Source organism: Balaenoptera acutorostrata, chromosome 20, assembly GCF_949987535.1.
Source record: "Balaenoptera acutorostrata chromosome 20, mBalAcu1.1, whole genome shotgun sequence".
Lineage (NCBI taxonomy): Eukaryota > Metazoa > Chordata > Mammalia > Artiodactyla > Balaenopteridae > Balaenoptera > Balaenoptera acutorostrata.
Window position 1 is genome coordinate 39204938 of NC_080083.1, and position 18050 is coordinate 39222987.

Sequence of the window (18050 nt, forward strand, 5' to 3'; positions counted from 1 at the left end):
AGGATAAGAGGAGCAGAGAAGGAGAGGATTTGTTTTAAAAATGTGACGATGAGTAATTGAACAGCCTCATTAATAGTCAAGTAATTGCGGTGGCCACGTCATCGCTACGAACAGCAGGAATTAGGAATCAGAGGCCTGAGTTAGCCACAAGCTTCTCCCCCAAAAGCCAAAGATTTGGGAGTGAGTTGGGTCATTCTCTTTGAGAGCCGTGTCCCTGGGAAGGCACTCCTGGTTCTGCCTGCCCTCCCCTGGTCCTTTGGCCCCTGCTCTCCCAACACAGCCCCCAGACAGAGGTTCAGGGGTTTTGAGAATCTGTGACAGAGTTGTGGGGCCTCGTTACACCCTCTGATGTCTCCACCCAGCGGTTCCCAACCTGTTCATCCCTATGGGCCCCCCTTGTCATCTCCTCCAACAGACCCCACATTTTAAAAGACTGTCTTTGAAGTTGAGAGCACTTCAATAATGACTTTGTTTCACCGTTCTAATTGCTAATCAGAGCTTCTGAGCTGCAGACGCTTTCACACTGAACGATAACAAAGAAAGACCATTTTGCCATTAAATTAGCTTGTGGGGTCTTAGCACAGGCATATGATTTCTTTTAAGCTTTTAGAAATATTGAGAAGAACCTAAGGACCCCCATGTGGCTGCCTCCTCAGGCTGCTGAGGGATTGGGACTCCAGGCTGGGAACCACGGGCTGTACCTTTGTCCACTTTTCTGCATTCTCCCAGGAGCCTGACTCCAGCAGACGCTGCCCTGTGGGTGCCGGGCTGCCTGATCAAAGGGGACCCCCTGAGCTGCCATTTGAGAGGTCACCCCTGAGGCCCTGGGTGGGTTGATATCTCCTGTCCCCATGGTGCTGAGCTGTGATGTTTGGCATTGAGAGACCATCTGTGGGCTCAGGAGGCTCCAGCTGCTTTGTGTCTGGATTGCCTGGGCCCCACATCTCAGAGTCAGGCTGTGAGTTCCTGATGTGTTAGGGAATGAGAGGAGGGTGAGGGGACGTGGCCTTCAGCTTTTCCCTTACGGGTTCACCTGGTCTGTAGGCTGACGTGTCTACACATACACACTCATGCCAAAATACCACAGGGCTGGCCCACAGAGGCTTCTCCCCCAAGAATCAACACATGCAGGTTCCCATGGCCCCCAAGACCGTCTCCTGACACACCCACTTAATGCTAAACACTCTCTTACTCTCACACTGCACCCCCCCTTCTGGGGATATTCTGCCATGCTCCTGTTGGCACAGGCATGTATGTAGACTGGTTACAACAGTGTCTTACCCTTCCAGCTGGTAATGAAGACTCAGAGACCCCAAACAAGGGCTCAAATCACCCCATATCCCTCTTTCCCAAACCTCGTGTTCTGTGTGGTCCACACTAGAGCTTTTCAAATGTCACCGTGCCTAAGAATCACCCAGAGGACATATTAAAACACAGATTCCCCACTGAGCCCCACCTTAGAGGTTCTCACAGAGTGGTCCAGGGTAGGACCTGAGCATCTGCATCTCCAATCAGCTCACAGGGGGTGGCGATGATAGTGCATCAGTCTACCCAACGGTGTGATGGGGATGAAGTCACACCCTCTAGTCTGGGGCTGCTGGAATCAAACACGTGCACCATACCTCCCTGCCAGCACCACTCCCACCCTGTGCTGCCCCCAGCAGAAGCGGAGCAGCCAGATCCCAGGGAAAAGCAGAAGGGAAGAGTCTTTGATTATCAGGAAAATGGTCCTGACCAGACACCTGGGTCCAGCCCAGCTTCCAGGTGGAGGGAGAGACCGGGGCTGCCGCGCAAGCAAGGCAGCCCCAAGTGATCACTCAGCCTCCAGCACCAGCTCTGCTCGCCTCGGCCTCCTGTGGCGCCTACCTCCACTCACCCTCTCTCCTTCCACCAGGACCCACTGATCAGGCCTGGCTATAGCAGCTGAAGGTGGCCTCTGCCATGGGGGCCTGTGTCCCTGGGAGTGACCCCTGCCTTCCTCCTAGTCCCACCACACTCCTTTGCAAACCCTCTGCCCTGGCTGTGCCGCGTGCTCCCGGGGACCCCTACTAACTCACTGTGCCTGTGGCTCACACTCACAGCCTTGCACCCCCTACTGCACCTCTCCTCTGCTCCCGCCCCTGACGACGCTGGGCAGTCCTAGGTGTGCCCTTCTCCCCACTGTCTGACTCTGGTATTTTCTCCATCTAAGGCAGCTCGTACTGGTAGGAGGCAGGGAGATGGGGCCAGGGCTGCCGACATGCCAGTGACCACTGGTCAAGGCCCCTCCTGGGCTACAGCTGGAGCTGTCCGAGCAGCACACCCACCCAAGGCTCCTCCCAGGGGTTCTCAGTTTCTTCTCTGAGCCCAGATGCTTGCCTGTAGAACCGAGGTCCGGGAGCAAAAGGGGAGTGGCATCATCCAGAGCCCAACAACAAGAGCCTTTGGGCAAACTCTTCGAGGGCACCCTCCGGGCCAAAGCCCCAAGGCTTTGTGTCTAAACCCACCTGGCAGCTGGTGAAGGACTGGGGCTGGGAGTTCAGGTCCTGGCTCTGTTGCTGCCTCACAATGTGTAGATAACTCACTTTTTGATGGGCCTCCTTCTCTCCCTCTGTAAAACAAAGGGGTTGGCGGAGGAGATGCTTATCAGGTCGGCCCTCGTACTCTTTGGACCTGTGCTCTAATGGGGGGATTCCTGGCAGCCTTGGTACCTGCCGGTCTGAGGTCCAGGCCGAGGGTAGAAGGGCTCTGTACAGACCTCAGGGGCCTGGGACCGGTCGCTGTGAACAGATGCCCTGCTTCAGTCGTCCTGCCCCCACCTTCCCTCTGGGCCTCCACCCGCTCCTCAGTCTCCTAGAGCAAGGCCAGGAGGTGGTGACAGCAGCTCCATCTGGCCTGGGGCTGCTAACACAGTCAGACTGGGGTGACAGGGGAGAGGGGGGGGGACTCTCCCAACCTCTCCTCTGCATTGTCTCAGCTAATAATGGGGCTAATAAGGAGCCACTTTTTCTAACCTAATTGTATTCAAACATTTTAGTTAATTCTCCATTCCTATTTTAGCATAATGGGATTGGGTGCTTTCGGCACTTATGGAGATTAATGCAGAGAAAGAGTTCCAGCTGCTAAGGCAACGCTGGGCGACTAGAGCCCTCTGGTTCTGTGGGTTCTGAAGGAAGGAAGGAAGAGGCTGGCTCGCCCACTCACCCTCCAGATAGCATCGCTGTGTGGATGACCTGTGCCCTCATGTTGTCCCCTGACCCCAGCCACTCCACCCCCATTCTCCTGGGGGCCGGGAGCGCTGCCTGAGCAAACAAAGCCACAGTTGGCTGGCCCATCTCTGGAAACAAAAATATGGCCCAACGCACCGTATGGTGCAGCAGAACACTTGGGGCTTTCTGCCTCTTGGTTATCCACACCTCAAGGCTGATGCTGGTGCGTGGCATCTGGTGAGGCTGAACGGGCAGCTAGCTCTTGGGTGCTCTTCTTCCTTTGGCCTTTGGTGGGGCCCCACCCAGGCCGCTCCCTGCCTCAGTTTACCTCTCTGTTAATAGTCCTGCATGGGAAAGGACAGTTATAACCAAGCTGGCCTGAGCCCAAAGCTTCCTGCCGCCCCTGGCACAGTCCTCAGAGGCTGCAGCCCTGGCTCGCTGGCTTCCGCCCTAGACCTCCTGAGGGGGAAGGGCTGTCTGGGACCTGAGGCTGCCCCAAGCCTCCCCACGGGGTGCCTCTTCTTTCTTTGTGGCTGCCTGGGGACCCAATCTTTCAGCTGCCTCTGATGACATGTATCCCCAACTTGGCATGGCCTTTCCTCACACGTGGAGGAAGGGCCCCCTGTAATCTCCTGCCCCCAGATTCATTCTGCCTGCTTAGTAGGTCAACCTTCTGGCACCATGATCTTTATAACTAAGTGGTTCACTAATTACAAGAGAAATATGATGCCTCTGACAGATCTCAGACAGTGCTTCCAGCCCAGCCTGCAGGGGAAGCCGCCCTGGCCCCCAGGAGCAGGCTGGACACAGCCTCATTAGAAACTGGGTGAGCCCTTCAGGTGCGACAGAGCAGAGCCCTGTGGCCGCCCCTCCTCCCTCCCCCACATGAGGGTTCAGGAGACCCAGACCCTGCCCCTGCCGCCAGCGGCCCTCTCAGTGGGTTGGTGCAGCCAGCCAACAAGATGTCCAATTTCCAATCTCCGGTTTTATCGCCAAATCCCAGCTCTGTGTAATCTCCTCTGCTCCCCTCGAGAGGCTGAGCTTGGCGAAGGAGCAAGAGCCTTCACCTCTCCATTGATGGAGCTTCCTCTGAGTCCAATAAGACCGGTTGTTTTTCATCTACTGATCTGGCCTTGCTGCAGAACATCGAGTCGAGGGTGTTACAAGGGGCTGCTGGATTTTGGAGGCTGCCTCGGGAAGGGGGCTCACCTGGTGTCTAATGTGGGTGGGGAGCTCTGCATGTCCTGACCCCTTCTTTGCCCAACTGCAGCCAGTAGAACAAATGCTTGGAGGGGTGACCCTGAGAGAGCTGCCCCCGCCCAAAAGGGCAGTGCGTGGAGGATGAGGATGCTGATGACGCTGGAATGTTTCTGGCATTAGAGGCTGGTGGCTGTGAGGGACTGTGGGTGGAGGGGACGCAGGGGGCAGGGCCCGATGGCTGCTCTGTTCCCCCCTCCCTGCCCCGCTGCCCCACCAGAGGCCCAGTGCAAACCCTACTACTCGGACTACTCCCGCTTCCGGCTCCTCGTCCACCACCTGTGTACCAGCCACTACCTGGATCTCTTCATCACGGGTGTCATTGGGCTGAACGTGGTCACTATGGCCATGGAGCACTACCAGCAGCCCCAGGTAGGAGCGAGCGACTGGCCATCTGGACCCCACCTCCAGCCATGAGCCTGCCAGGTGAATCTAACCCAGCCTGAGCCAGAGCACCTCCGGCGAGCGCTGGGTGCCCTAGAGGGGGTCCTCTTGTACCCCTTGCAGTGACCCTCTGAAGATCGGTCTCATCTTGGTTTTACAGATGAGGACACTGAGGCTCAGAGAGGTTAGTTGACTTGATCGAGGTCACACAGCTAGGAAGTAGAGGACCTGGTTTCTTCGCCCAGCAGATATTTATTGAGTATCTTAAATGTACTGGACCTTTGAGGGTAAAGAAGGCAGAGCAGTGCCTGCCCTTCTGGACTTTAAATTCTCGTGAACATCCAGCTCCAAACCTCACCTGTGATCTTGCCACCTCTCAAATAAGCCTCCGTCAGCTGCCTTCCACGTCTCAGTTTTCCCATCTGTAAAATAGGGACATTGAATTGATAATGCAAAAGGCCCCTTCCAGTTCTAGCATTCTGTGCCTTCCAGCACATTCTCATGTGATCTCCTCACTGACCCTCAAGGAGAGAGATCCTTCAACACCAAGTTTGGATCATGCATGTGAATGAGAACCCTACTCTATCCTAGAGTGGTGACCAATGGTCAGCCATCATGGTGGGAAGAGATGAAAGGCCCCCTTAGACTCACCCTGTCTCCCAGATCTGGGAGGAATGATAGAGGGGTCAGGGCAGGCATCGTCCCTGGGCCTTAAGAGACCCTGCATCTTGCCTCCATCCCTGCCAGATCCTGGACGAGGCTCTGAAGATCTGCAACTACGTCTTCACTGTCATCTTCGTCTTGGAGTCAGTTTTCAAACTGGTGGCCTTTGGCTTTCGACGGTTCTTCCAGGACAGGTAACAGGGAGGGGAGGGGAGTAGGGGAGTGGGCAAAAGGGTGTGTTCTCCTGGGGAGGTGCCCCGGAGGATCTAGTGCCTGAAGACCTTTCTTGACTCTGGAGGTTCAGACTCCACTCCAGGACCTACCCAGGGCTGATGGTGGGCTGGGGGCTGGGGTATATCCAGGGCCTGGGAGATGGGAGGGAAGGGAGGGAGCTTGGCAAGGCAGAGCCTGCAGACCCTGACAGCTGAAAACCAGTGTGGCTTAGACTGGAGCCAGACTGCCTGGACAGATCTGAATCCTGGCTCCATCACTTAGAAGCGGGTAACTTTGGGTAAGTTACTTAAGTTACTTAATCGCTCTCCGTTTCCTCATCCGTAGAATGGGATATAATAGCTGTATCTACATCATAGAGTTGTGAAGATTGTGAGTTCCTATTTGTAAAGACTTTCAAATAGTGCTTGGCACAGAGCAAATACCATATTAATGCTAGATAAAAAAGCAAATGAATAAAAACGAAAAGCAGAGGCCCTCGAGCTAAAGTCCTAGCCCTACCTGTGCCACCAACTGGCTGTGTGACTGTAGATAAACCACCGCTTCTCTGCAGGATGGAAAGGCTGGACAGGCTGACCTCCCCTCTCCTTTCTGTGGCTGAGAATGTGCCACTCGTGTTGCCACAACTGCCCCCTCCTCTGCAGTGCCCCCCTCAGGGAGCTGTGTCCTGGGCTTTCAGGTGGAACCAGCTGGACCTGGCCATTGTGCTGCTGTCTATCATGGGCATCACGCTGGAGGAGATCGAGGTCAACGCCTCACTGCCCATCAACCCCACCATCATCCGCATCATGAGGGTGTTGCGTATCGCCCGAGGTCAGTGCCCGGCTGCCTGCCCACCGTGGCCACCCTCCCAGGGTGACCTGCTCAGGGGGAGATGGCAGGGGTCAGCTCTGACTGGCTAGGGACGAGGTGGGTGTGGGTTCCGTGAGCCTTTCTTCCAGCCTCTGACAAAAGGGAAAGCTGGGGGCCGGGCCGAGGGAAGGGGGTGAAGCCATGGCAGCCTGGCCCTGGCTTCACCAGCTGTGTGACCTGGGACCCAGAGGGGCCAGCTCACGACATTGTCCTGTCCTGCAGTGCTAAAGCTGCTGAAGATGGCTGTGGGCATGCGGGCGCTGCTGGACACAGTGATGCAGGCCCTGCCCCAGGTAGCTGGGAGGCGGGGGTGGGGGGGAAGGGTCCTCTCGGGAAGGAGAGGGTGCTCTCCAAAGGGGCGGGGGCTCAGGGAAGCTGGCTGGGAGACCCAGTGGCACCTTTTCCATTTCTTTTCTTCTTTTCCAGGTGGGGAACCTGGGACTTCTCTTCATGTTGTTGTTTTTCATCTTTGCAGCTCTGGGCGTGGAGCTCTTTGGAGACTTGGGTGAGTTGGGGTAGGGAGGGCAGAGGAGCCAGGGCTGGAGACCCAGGGGCTCCTGGACTAACTCGGGCCTCTCTGCCCTTCCCTTCTCCTCCAGAGTGTGACGAGACACACCCCTGTGAGGGCTTGGGCCGCCATGCCACCTTTCGGAACTTTGGCATGGCCTTCTTGACCCTCTTCCGAGTCTCCACAGGTGACAACTGGAATGGCATTATGAAGGTGAGAGCCCACCGCAGCGAGGTCCCTCCCAGGGCTGGCTCGGGCCCCAAGGAGACAGCCCCACTTCTTGGCTCAAGATGAACTGGATGTGAATAAAAGCATGTAACCTTCTGTCCCCCATGCCGGAACACTCTGGAACTCCCTCTCCCCAGGACATGCTCTGACTCACACTTCCCAGGACAGTGTCTAGTGCTCTTCTGCCCCCAGGACACCGTCACTCCCTCCTCCTGCCCTTCCTTCTCCCCCTGCAAAGCTCCGTGACACCAGAGACCTGATTTCCCAGGATGGCTCTGTCCGCTGCACTCACAACCTCACCTCTCTAACCCGCCTCCCCAGGACACCCTCCGGGACTGCGACCAGGAGTCCACCTGCTACAACACCGTCATCTCTCCCATCTACTTCGTGTCCTTCGTGCTGACAGCCCAGTTTGTGCTGGTCAACGTGGTGATTGCCGTGCTGATGAAGCACCTGGAGGAGAGCAACAAGGAGGCCAAGGAGGAGGCCGAGCTGGAGGCTGAGCTGGAGCTGGAGATGAAGACACTCAGCCCACAGGCCCCCTCGCCACTGGGGAGCCCCTTCCTCTGGCCTGGGGTCGAGGGCCCCGACAGCCCTGGCAGCCCCAAGTCCAGGGCCCCACACGCCGCAGCCCATGCTGAAACAGTCTCCCACTTCTCCCTGGAGCACCCCATGGTGAGCAAACACCCCCTTCGCCTCCAGGGGGTGCGGGACGGAGACCGGTGGCACGGGTGCTCGGCGGCTCGGTGGTTGGGTGGTGTACAGGGAACGGGTGGCAAGCAGACCCTGGGGCTCCTCCTGAACCGTCTGACCCTCCTGCCTGGACGTGGAGGGGTGAGCAGGCCCCTGCCATCCCCAGAGATGGCTGTCTGCACTCACGGCGTGGGGCCACCCCCGCAAGTCGCTGGCGCACGTGCTGGCTCATCCGTCCCGGTGCCTCCCGTTTGGCCTGGACTCCCTTTCCTGGCTCTTAGGTTCAAGGCTGTTTTTCTGTTTCCTTCCTGTTTCTTTCTTACCCTCGCCCTGATTTTGCCAAACCTCTTTCCTTCCCCACCCTTCAACCTGCCTGATTCCATATCTCAATCTTTTTCCCTGGTCTTCTCTTTCCTTCTCCTTCTCCCCCTGTGGGCTCTTCTCATGTTCCATTTCCCATCTCTTCTTCCTCCTCCCACACCTCTCTCTTCCCCACCTTCCACATCCCCTCCTCTTTCTCTGTCTCTTTGTTGTTATTGTTGTGTGTGTGTGTGTGTGTGCACGCGTGTGACCTCCTCTTTCTCTCTGTCTCTTCTCAATCCCCTGCCATGACACTACCCGTTACTGCTCCTCTGACCCCCACGCCCCTGACTCTCTGGTTCCCCTTATGGGCTGGTCCTCCCCAGGACAGACAGCTGTTTGACACCATATCCCTGCTGATCCAGAGCTCCCTGGAAGGGGAGCTGAAGCTGATGGACGAGCTGGCAGGCCCAGGAGGCCCGCCCTCTGCCTTCCCTCCCGCCCGCAGCCCGGGCGGCTCCGACCCACAGGTTACTGTGTCCCTGCGCTGTGCCCCTTCTCCTGACTGTGCTGGGCTGTGCCGGGCTGAGCCACGCTTCTGGGGAGGGGGGGTGTTTCCTGCCCACTGGGTGTCTGGGGAAAGAACAGCCTCAGGGCCTCAGTTGAGCTTTGGGCCTGGCAGGAGGCAGCCAGGGGTTCTTCAGGCTGAGATCAACGTCTGGAACACATGGTTGGAAGGTAGGAATGCTGAGATTGCACTTCTGAGGGAGAAGGATACTTGGAGGAGGGGTCTGGAGAGGGCAGTTGTAAGAAAGAACCTGGAAGAAAAGAGATGGATGGAGCAGAAGACAAGTTGGCAGTGGGACCTTAGCGGGTAGGGGGAGTGAGGTACCAGATCCAGGGGAGAGGTGCTTCGGGGGAGAGTGCAGGTGGCCAGGGGACCCATTGAGGGACATGTCTTAGAACACAGTCTCCTTCTTCTCCGTATCCAGTGCCCACCCCACCCCCGCCAGTCCTCTGTTTGGTGGCTTTTTAAGCTAAGGAAACCGCTGGGCATGATGGGTGCTATCCGTAGCCAGTGGCTTCTGACCTGGTCCTGAGAATGGGTGGAAGACTCCAGCTGGGAGTGGGTTCCGGGGACCTCGTGTGAAATAGGACTTGGCTTCCTCCCCAAGCCCTGGCCCTTCCCACAGCACCACATGCTTTTCTCCCCTAATCCCATTTCACTGTGATCTGCTTTCTGGGGTCCTCTTCCTTCTCCTCTTGGGACCTGTCTGGCCGCCTTTGACCCCCCTCCACTTGGAGGTGCACCCCACCAACCCTCCTCCTAAGTCAAGGACTGCAGGAAAGCCCCCAGTAGACCCAGGGTGGAAGCAAGGAGACAGGTATCAGCTGGAGGTAGAAAGCCTAGTGTTCCGCGGGCCATGATGGATGATGGCGCGGACAAGCAGGTTCCCAGCACCTGGGACGCCTGTAGCCTGATCAAAGAAATGGACGGTGATCCTCAAATAGGAAGGGACCTTGCGTCTAGGGCTCCTGACCTCTTGTTGGGATTCAGCCTCAGATAGACTATAGGGACCTGAACCTGGCAATGACCTAGAATGATCAGTGGGAAAGCGAGTCCCTTCCCAACGTCTCCCATCCTGAAGGACGCTCATGGGGAAGGGCGCTGGGGGAGAGCAGGATGTTGAGGAGGTGACCGGGCAGTCAGCTCGTCTGGGAGGCATGGCCCCACTCTCCCCCAGGGTCCTGTAGGCACTGAAGCCCGGCTGCAGATCCCAGGTGAGCCAGCCAGATGGTGTGGTGGCCCAACCCAGTGTGCCCAGTTCAGGCCAGCGGGAGGAGAGCATCTCCCAGAACCTAAGCTGGAGAGGGCAGGCGGAGGAGGGCCCAGGAGGGGAGACGCCAGAATCTTGGGGCAGGCCAGGTTCTGCCAGGCTTTTGGAAGCAGAGAGAATAGGCAGAAAGCAGTCATCAGATTGGCAGCAGATTTGTCCCCAGCACCCCCACCCCATGCTGCTCTGTCTGTGCTGGGAGCAGAGAGGCGCTTTGCGGACCTTTCTTCATTTTTTTTCTGGTATCTTCCCGCTCCCTGCTCCCTCCCTGGGTGGTGGTAGTGTGGGAGGGGCTGTCAAGCTTCCTGGGGCATCTTTAGAACGTGTTTCTGTGTCTCCTCGCTTTGTCAGTGTTTGCTCTGGCTCTCTGCTGCCTGCGCAGCTTCTCTGATCAGAGCAGGGGTTTGAAGGGGGGGAGGGGAGGCGCTCTCAGTTTACTTGGGAAAGCGGTGGGGAGAGAGAAAGGAGGCCTTTTCTCCGTACGCTTCGTGAACGGGGGGAAGAGGGGCTCTGTGTGCGCACGCGCACGTGTGTGTGTGTGCGTGTGTGTGCGTGCACACACGAGAATGTGCACTGTCTTGGTTTCTTATGCCTGATCATCTCTCTCCCTGTCTAGATCCCTCTAGCTGAGATGGAGGCTCTGTCTCTGACGTCAGAGATTGTGTCTGAACTGTCCTGCTCTGTAGCTCTGACGGATGACTCTTTGCCTGATGACACTCACACACTCTTACTTAGTGCCCTGGAGAGCAATGTACATACACACAGCCCCCCACTGCTCCCCCAGCCTCCCCAGGGGCCGGGCTGGCTGCAGGGCTCCAGGTCCCTGCCCCCCTCTCACTCTGCCACCGGGCCCCACCCAGAGGCAGCACTTAGTGCTCCAGGCTTTGCTAGGTCTTTCAGGTCCCCCACGGTGGACAAAGAAATTAGATAAGATTAAATTGGGGCCTTGCCCAGAAGGGCCCAGGGGCAGCAGTTGTGAAAGGGTTAATCCAGACACCCAGGAGTGACAAAACTCAAAACAGAGGTGTTACCAGGCAGCTGACCAAAGGGCCTGTCTGGACACAGAGTTGGCCTCTGTATTTGGAGCCCCGTGCAAGCCAGCCCTCCCCCTCCCTGCACCCCTCCTTCCCGCCTCCGCTTCCCCCCTCGCCCCAACATGAGCCATTCACCACCATGTAGTGGGTGAGACCCACATCTCTGCTGCCACCACCGTGCCCTTCTCCACCTGGGGGGCCGTTCCTATCTCCCCTGTCACTGTCCCTGTATGTCCCCGTGTCCTGGGGCGATTCTTTGTGTTCTGACAGCTTCTCCACCCTTGCCCGGCTCCCCCGGCCACATCTGACTGTGAGCAGCCCCCTCCTCCCTGTCTTCCCCCTCCTCTTGGGACTTAAGGAGGGACAGGGGGCCCTTCCTCACAGCAGGGCTCTGTTGGGGCAGGGCCTTGACCTTAGGGGTTCCTGGGGGTCTTGGAGTGGTTGGCAGAAGTGGAGCCTGGGGCTGAGAGAGGAAGTAAAGGATCCAGACTGTTTTCTGACACAGCCATTCTCAGGCTTTCTGGGGCTACTTGACTGGCTGGGTCCACATCGGGACAGGAACCTACAGCCTCTCTGAGAGCCAGGAACAGACAGGGTGATGGAGAAATCTCTTGGGAACGAGACTTGTCTCCCTCCAGCTGGGGTCAAAGGCTGATTATTGCCTTTCTTTGAAATAGATTTAAAAAAATCCACTCCCATCCCCAGTCTGTCCACTAAGGGAGGACCTGAGTCCATGGTACCCAGGCCTTGCTCCTCACCCACCACCTGCCAGAGTCACTGTGTAATTAAAGGGAGGTGGGGAGGGGGGTGAACCAGCTGTGACACCCTCTTAGTGTTCATCCGTCATTCAGCTCACGTTAACCCAGCCCTTGTCCAGTGCTGGGTGTTGGGGCTGCCTTAGGAATGGGATGGTGAAATGGCCTCTGTTCTGCAGGCAGTCCCGGGCTTCCTCGTCTCCTGCTCATTAGGAAGGCCCTCCCCTACTCCCCAAGCCCCAGCACAGCAATTGGGATGGGGGGCTGTTGTTAGCTTTTAACTCTCCACTGTGTAGCTTCAGAGACTCTCAATAGGACCTTGAGAATGAGCTCTTGGGCTGCTTGAAGGGCTGGGGGCCGGGGGCTGCTCTCCCTCCTTTGGACACCTCACCCCTCTGCCATGCCCTGTGGAAAGCTCCAAGATGATGCAGTATGAATAGTTTGCTGGGGGCAGGGCGTCCTCCTACCCCCTTCCTCCCTGTGTATGGAGGGCTCATCCATGTGTCTGTCCCTTCTCCCCGACCACACTCATCCCATCACCACCTTGTCCAGGGAGGGGATGGGGGCCAGGGCCTTGGCCGGGGTGGGTGGGGGTGGGCTTCTGGTTTCTGTTGCCAAGCTCTGCCTCAGTTACCCAATCTGGATGCCCCTCTTCCTCCCATCTCCCTCCCCTGTTCCTTTTGCAGATGGAGTCCCGCACTGAGGAGGTGCCCGTCATGCTGAGACCAGATCTGCTGACTGTGAGGAAGTCTGGGGTCAGCCGAACGCACTCTCTGCCCAATGACAGCTACATGTGCCGGGATGGGAGCACTGCCGAGGGGTCCCTGGGACACAGGGGCTGGGGGCTCCCCAAAGCTCAGTCAGGTACCAAGGCTGGGGGCAGGCCAGCTCGGCTCACACCAGGAGATCCGTCCTTGCCTAAGCCCAGTCCTGTCCTTGGGAAGTAGGGGTACTGAGGCAGACAAAGAGGTCTCTCCTACCTCTGAGGAGCCCCCAGCCTGGAGGGGTCAGCCAGCCCCTGCCTGAGGGAGCCCCCAGCCTGAGGGGAGTGGCTTTCAATCCAGGGGTGGGGTTGGGTGGTGAGGGTAGAGGCCCCGGTGGGGAGAGTGGACGGGAGGGACTCAGGTGGGAGCCAGCGCATTGACTCTCCAGTTCTTCTCTCTCCCCCTCCCCCCTCCCCTCACAGGCTCTGTCTTGTCCGTTCACTCCCAGCCAGCAGACACCAGCTACATCCTGCAGCTTCCCAAAGATGCACCCCAGCTGCTCCAGCCCCACGGTGCTCCCACCTTGGGCACCATCCCCAAATTGCCTCCACCAGGCCGCTCCCCTTTGGCTCAGAGGCCACTCAGGCGCCAGGTGAGCAGGTGTAGAGGGTGGACACGGACCGGGGCTGGTCTCTCTGCTAGGAATCCTAGGCTGTTGGCGGTGACCAGGGTTGCCACTTTCATTCTCCCAGCAAACATTTATTGTGCGCCAATGATATGCCAGACTGAGTTCTGGATACCAGGGACACAATTCTAGGCAAAGCAGAAGTGGTCTGTGTCCTCTTGGAGTTTGCACCCCCTCCTTTGTTTCGCCGAGGAGGCCCGGAGACCAGAGAGGGGGCCGTGGTTGTCCAGGGACACACGTCAGTTTGGAGGTAGAACCTGGTCTCTGGACTCCCTTTCCATGGCGCAGAGCTGCCTCCCTATTCTCTGTACTTCTAGACCTAGCTAAGGGGCACAAGGCACGTTTTAGATGTCTCCACTTTTGGCCAAGCCTGGCGCCTACCTTCCAGAGCCCACACTCCAGGGGCACAGAGCAGAAGCTCGTGTAGCCAGGTGAGGCTTGTCTGCCCCGACTGTGACAAGGCCACTGCCCACGCCATGTGTGCCTCATGTGTGAGGATAGCCACAGGAGGATCTGCTCAATCCAGCACATTTGGGGAGCAGGCACCGTCTTCATCCCTTCTGCAAATATTCGCTGAGCAGCCTCCGTGGCCGGGCACCGGGGGCATGGACAAATGAGACAGCCCCTGCCCTCTGGAGCTCACGGTATAATAGCAGAGACATATACCCCATCAGGTCATTGCAGCAACAGGTCACCGGGTGTCCACATGTGTGGTGCAGCAGGGAGCAGAGGAGGAAGGGGTCAGTTTTACCTTGGGGTGAAGATAGTCAGGTATTACATCACAGGGTACCTGAGCCCATAAAGTCAAGGGATGCTTGCCACTTGGGAAGGGTATTTAAGGCCAAAGAAGTAGCCTGTGCAGAGGCTGGGAGGTGTGAGGAGCCAGCTGGGGAGCAGAGCTGGCCCAGTGCTTTCTCGGATCGCATGGGTTGGGAGCTGTACAGAGCGATTCCTGCAGGCTGGGGGGTGGGGGGTGGGGGCACAGTGGACAACAGAGGTCAGACTGCATATGACCCGCATCTCCCAACAAGAGCAGATACTGGTACCCCTGCCTAGGGTGGTCCTGCAACTCCATGGAGGGGGAGGAGGGGCTCTCTGACCTGCCAGGTGGGACAGTTCACAGGGGAGAGGAAGCCCCTGGGCTGAGCCCTCGCCCCACCCCATACAGGCAGCAATAAGGACGGATTCCCTGGACATTCAGGGCCTGGGCAGCAGGGAAGACCTGCTGTCAGAGGTGAGCGGGCCCTCCCCGCCACTGGCCGTGGCCTCCTCCTTCTGGGGCCGCTCCAGCACCCAGGCGCAGCAGCATTCCCACAGCCAGAGCAAGATCTCGAAGCACATGCCCCCGTCAGCCCCCTGCCCGGGCCCAGAACCCACGTGGAGCAAGGGCCCATCAGAGATCAGAAGCAGCTTAGAGCTGGACACGGAGCTGAGCTGGATTTCAGGGGACCTCCTGCCTGTGGGCAGCCAGGCGGAAGCCCCGTCCCCACGGGACCTGAAGAAGTGCTACAGCGTGGAGGCCCGGAGCTGCCCGCGCCGGCCTGCGTCCTGGCTGGATGAACAGAGGAGGCACTCCATCGCCGTCAGCTGCCTGGACAGAGGCTCCCAGCCCCGCCTGGGCCCTGGCCCCTCTAGCCTCCGGGGTCAGCCTCTTGGGGGACCTGGGAGCCGGCCCAAGAAGAAACTCAGCCCGCCCAGTATCTCCATAGACCCCCCAGAGAGCCAGAGCCAGGGCCCTCGGCCCCCACCCAGCCCTGGTGTCTGCCTCCGCCGGAGGGCTCCATCCAGCGACTCCAAGGATCCCTCGGCCTCCGGCCCTCCCGACAGCATGGCTGCCTCACTCCCCCCAAAGAAAGACGTGCTGAGTCTCTCTGGTTTATCCTCTGACCCAGCAGACCTGGAGCCCTGAGTCCTGCCCTACTCTCCCACTCACCTTTCTCCACTGGGTGCCAAATCCTAGCTCCTCCTCCTGGGCTATATTCCAGAAAAGTTCCGTATGGACACCGGGGAGGCGCTCCTCCTCGCCTCGGTGGCACTGGGCACCGGCAAGCGGAATTCCCAGAGTTAAAAGCAGCAGCCGTGGCCACCCTGCTCCAGGCTGAGAGAGAGAGGCCCAGTGGAGCTGAGGTTCCCGACACCAGGAGCTGTTGGGAGAAAGCAATACGTTTGTGCAGAATCTCTATGTATATTCTATTTTATTAAATTAATTGAATCTAGTATTTGCGGGATGTACGACATTTTGTGACTGAAGAGACTTGTTTCCTCCTGCTTTTATGTGTCTCAGAATATTTTTGAGGCGAAGGCGTCTGTTTCTTGGCTATTTTAACCTAAAATAACTAATCTAGTTATAGTCCCTCTTCTTGCAAAGCACAAGCTGGGACCGAGAGTGCATTACAGCCCCGATGGGGGCCCATCTTCAGTGGAGAGCGAGAACCATTTTGGAAACTGTAATGTAACTTATTTTTTTCCTTTAACCTCGTCATCATTTTCTCTAGGAGAAAAAAAGAAAAAAATAAGATTTTACAAATGAAATGGAACCTTTTTATATATACATACATACATATCTATATCTATATCTATAATAAAGTAATTTTCCAAAATAAAAAGTTAATCACGGTCCAGAGTAAAAGCAAAAGGGACAGAGTTAGGCATTTCCAGATGGCACTGGAGAGAGATTCCTGGAGATGGGGAGTGGGTGGTGGGGAGGGGAGGGTCAGAGCTGCCTCTGTGTGCGTGTGTGTTTGTGTGTGTGTGTGTGTGTGTGTGTGTGCGCGCCAGAGAGAGAGAGAGAGATGCTACATGCCTCTCCCCAGAGGGCTGCAACCGTGCAGCCTGGCCTCCCAGGGCTGAGGGAGGAGAGAAGCCCCTCTGCTGGTGGCAGGCTGGATGAGCAGGGTGTACTCCTGCTTCTATCAAAGGTTTATCTCTTCCTCTTAGCCAGGCAGCTCTGTGAATGTGAGTGATTCCAGATTAACTCTTATTTCTGCTGACAGCTATCAGCCCCATGGTGAAAGCTGGAAATTGGCATAATGAAGCTGTTTTGGTTAATGGGGCCGACTGAGGCTGGGGGAGGTACCTCAGCTGCTGCAATGGGGTTTTGTGAGGTGGCAGGGGAGGAGGCAAATGCTTCTGGGTTTCCCTTTCTCAGGCTTCAGCCCGGGTGACCTGCGGAGGGCGGGGTGGGGGGGGGCACTGACCGGTACCGGCACTGCGGGCACTGCCCCATCAAGGCTGGCAATGGGGTTAAGCTATATAAACAGCGAGCTGCTCCCTCCTGAGATGGAGGGGGCCGGGGCCAGGACCTCCCAGTGGAGTTGATGGGGGGGGCGGCCAGGCTGCTGGAGTGGGGAGCTGGCCCCCTGGGGGGTGATGAATGAGCACCATCAAGGAGTTTACAGGTCTGCTGCTGCCTGCCCAGTGGGAGCTCGCAGAGGAGGGAGGGGGTGAAGGCAGCCAGGCGGGCAGAGGGGAAGAGGGGGAGAGGAGGAGGGGCCAGCGGCACAGCCCAGAACCTCCTTTCTGGGGCTACCTTGGGCAATATTCTTTTGTCTGAAACCCTGGTGCCAAGGGCACCAACCACAGGCTCAGCCAGTCTGTCCCTGCCAGCTACCCCCAAACGTCCGCCCCAACCCCACCCCCTTGAACACCCTTACCCCCTTACATCCAGCACCTTCAAACCCCAGGACTCTTGAAACCTCAAAGGCAGCTTGGGCTTGGAAGCCCTCACCCACAGCCCCCATCTGAACCTGGGATCCCGGGGAAGTTGGGGGAGGCTGCTGGATGGTTGGACCTGGAAATTTTGTCCAACCCAGTATTTTCTAAGCTGGTGAAAGTTTTTCTAATTGCTCTTTTGGACGGAAATGATACAGCTCCTTGAAGCAAGCACCTGGATTTATCCTCTTAGGGTGTGAAATAGCGTGAAAGTTTTTCCTCTGGCCTCCTTGGGTGGGGAGAGGGGGGTGCATGTAGGAACTGACTTCTTTAAAAAAAAAAAAGAAAAGAAAAGCAAATCTAGACAAAATTTCTAGAGTTTTGTCACCTGGGTCTGCAGATTAAGCTTTTATATTTTGGTAGCATTCTGTAGCTGTCTGTTCCTTAATGAGGGTAGGAAATTTGCGGAGGGTGCTCTGGGGTCTTTTTTTCTTCTACTGGTTAGAGGATTCTGGGTCAAGGTGAGGCCAGAGAACTGGGCTGCTACCCCCTCCCCTCAATCCCAGACTTGCCAACCACCCTCTGCCCTGAGGACTCCTCAGAGTCAGAGTGGATATTTGCATATTTCAGGGGAGAGAATTGCGGCCTCTCCACCAAAAATGTAAAATCTTTATCAATGATGGAAGCTGTTGTGTCTCATTAAAAGGGTTTTGAAGTGGAAATAATAATCTTATTAACAGTAGTAATAATAACAAGGATGTTGCTTGTCTGGATGGTTATTTGATTCTGCTCTAGGATACATCAGAGGTGGGGAGTGGAGGAATCCGAAGGAGGCTGGGGTGGAGGCAGCAGGTCTTGGATTAGGGCCTCCAGCACAGGGTTGGGACTGGTCAGGAGCTTCAGGGATGTGGGGGCTTTTGGAGGTAAGAACATCTACGCTGGCACTTCTGCTCTCAGCCTCCTCCTTGTGGGTTCAGAGGGAACTGTGTTAACAGCTGCAGGCCCCCACCTCGGGCTTGGCTGTTTCTGCTTCCTCCACCTCAAGGCTCCAGGAAAAGGTCTATCTGGGGGCGGGGGGACTA

At 57.2% G+C, this 18050-nt stretch overlaps 1 protein-coding gene across 17 annotated transcripts in view; it reads left to right on the forward strand.

Annotated features, from left to right (window-relative positions):
* The window catches only part of CACNA1G (calcium voltage-gated channel subunit alpha1 G), a 63333-nt gene extending 47436 nt beyond the window's left edge, over positions 1–15897 (forward strand). For 5 of the 17 annotated variants that reach the window (XM_057535657.1, XM_057535659.1, XM_057535658.1 and 2 more), the window contains 10 exons: positions 4666–4817; positions 5577–5686; positions 6403–6536; positions 6798–6868; positions 7002–7080; positions 7175–7296; positions 7633–7986; positions 12615–12792; positions 13115–13284; positions 14486–15895. In XM_057535657.1, coding sequence (XP_057391640.1) covers positions 4666–4817; positions 5577–5686; positions 6403–6536; positions 6798–6868; positions 7002–7080; positions 7175–7296; positions 7633–7986; positions 12615–12792; positions 13115–13284; positions 14486–15226 — 2111 coding nt within the window. In that variant the 3' untranslated portion in view covers positions 15227–15895. Of the gene's footprint in view, positions 1–4665; positions 4818–5576; positions 5687–6402; positions 6537–6797; positions 6869–7001; positions 7081–7174; positions 7297–7632; positions 7987–8690; positions 8835–10755; positions 10891–12614; positions 12793–13114; positions 13285–14485 lie in introns of those variants that run through there. The other 12 variants (XM_057535667.1, XM_057535668.1, XM_057535669.1 and 9 more) reach the window with 9 other exon arrangements.
* The last annotated feature ends 2153 nt before the right edge of the window (positions 15898–18050 follow it).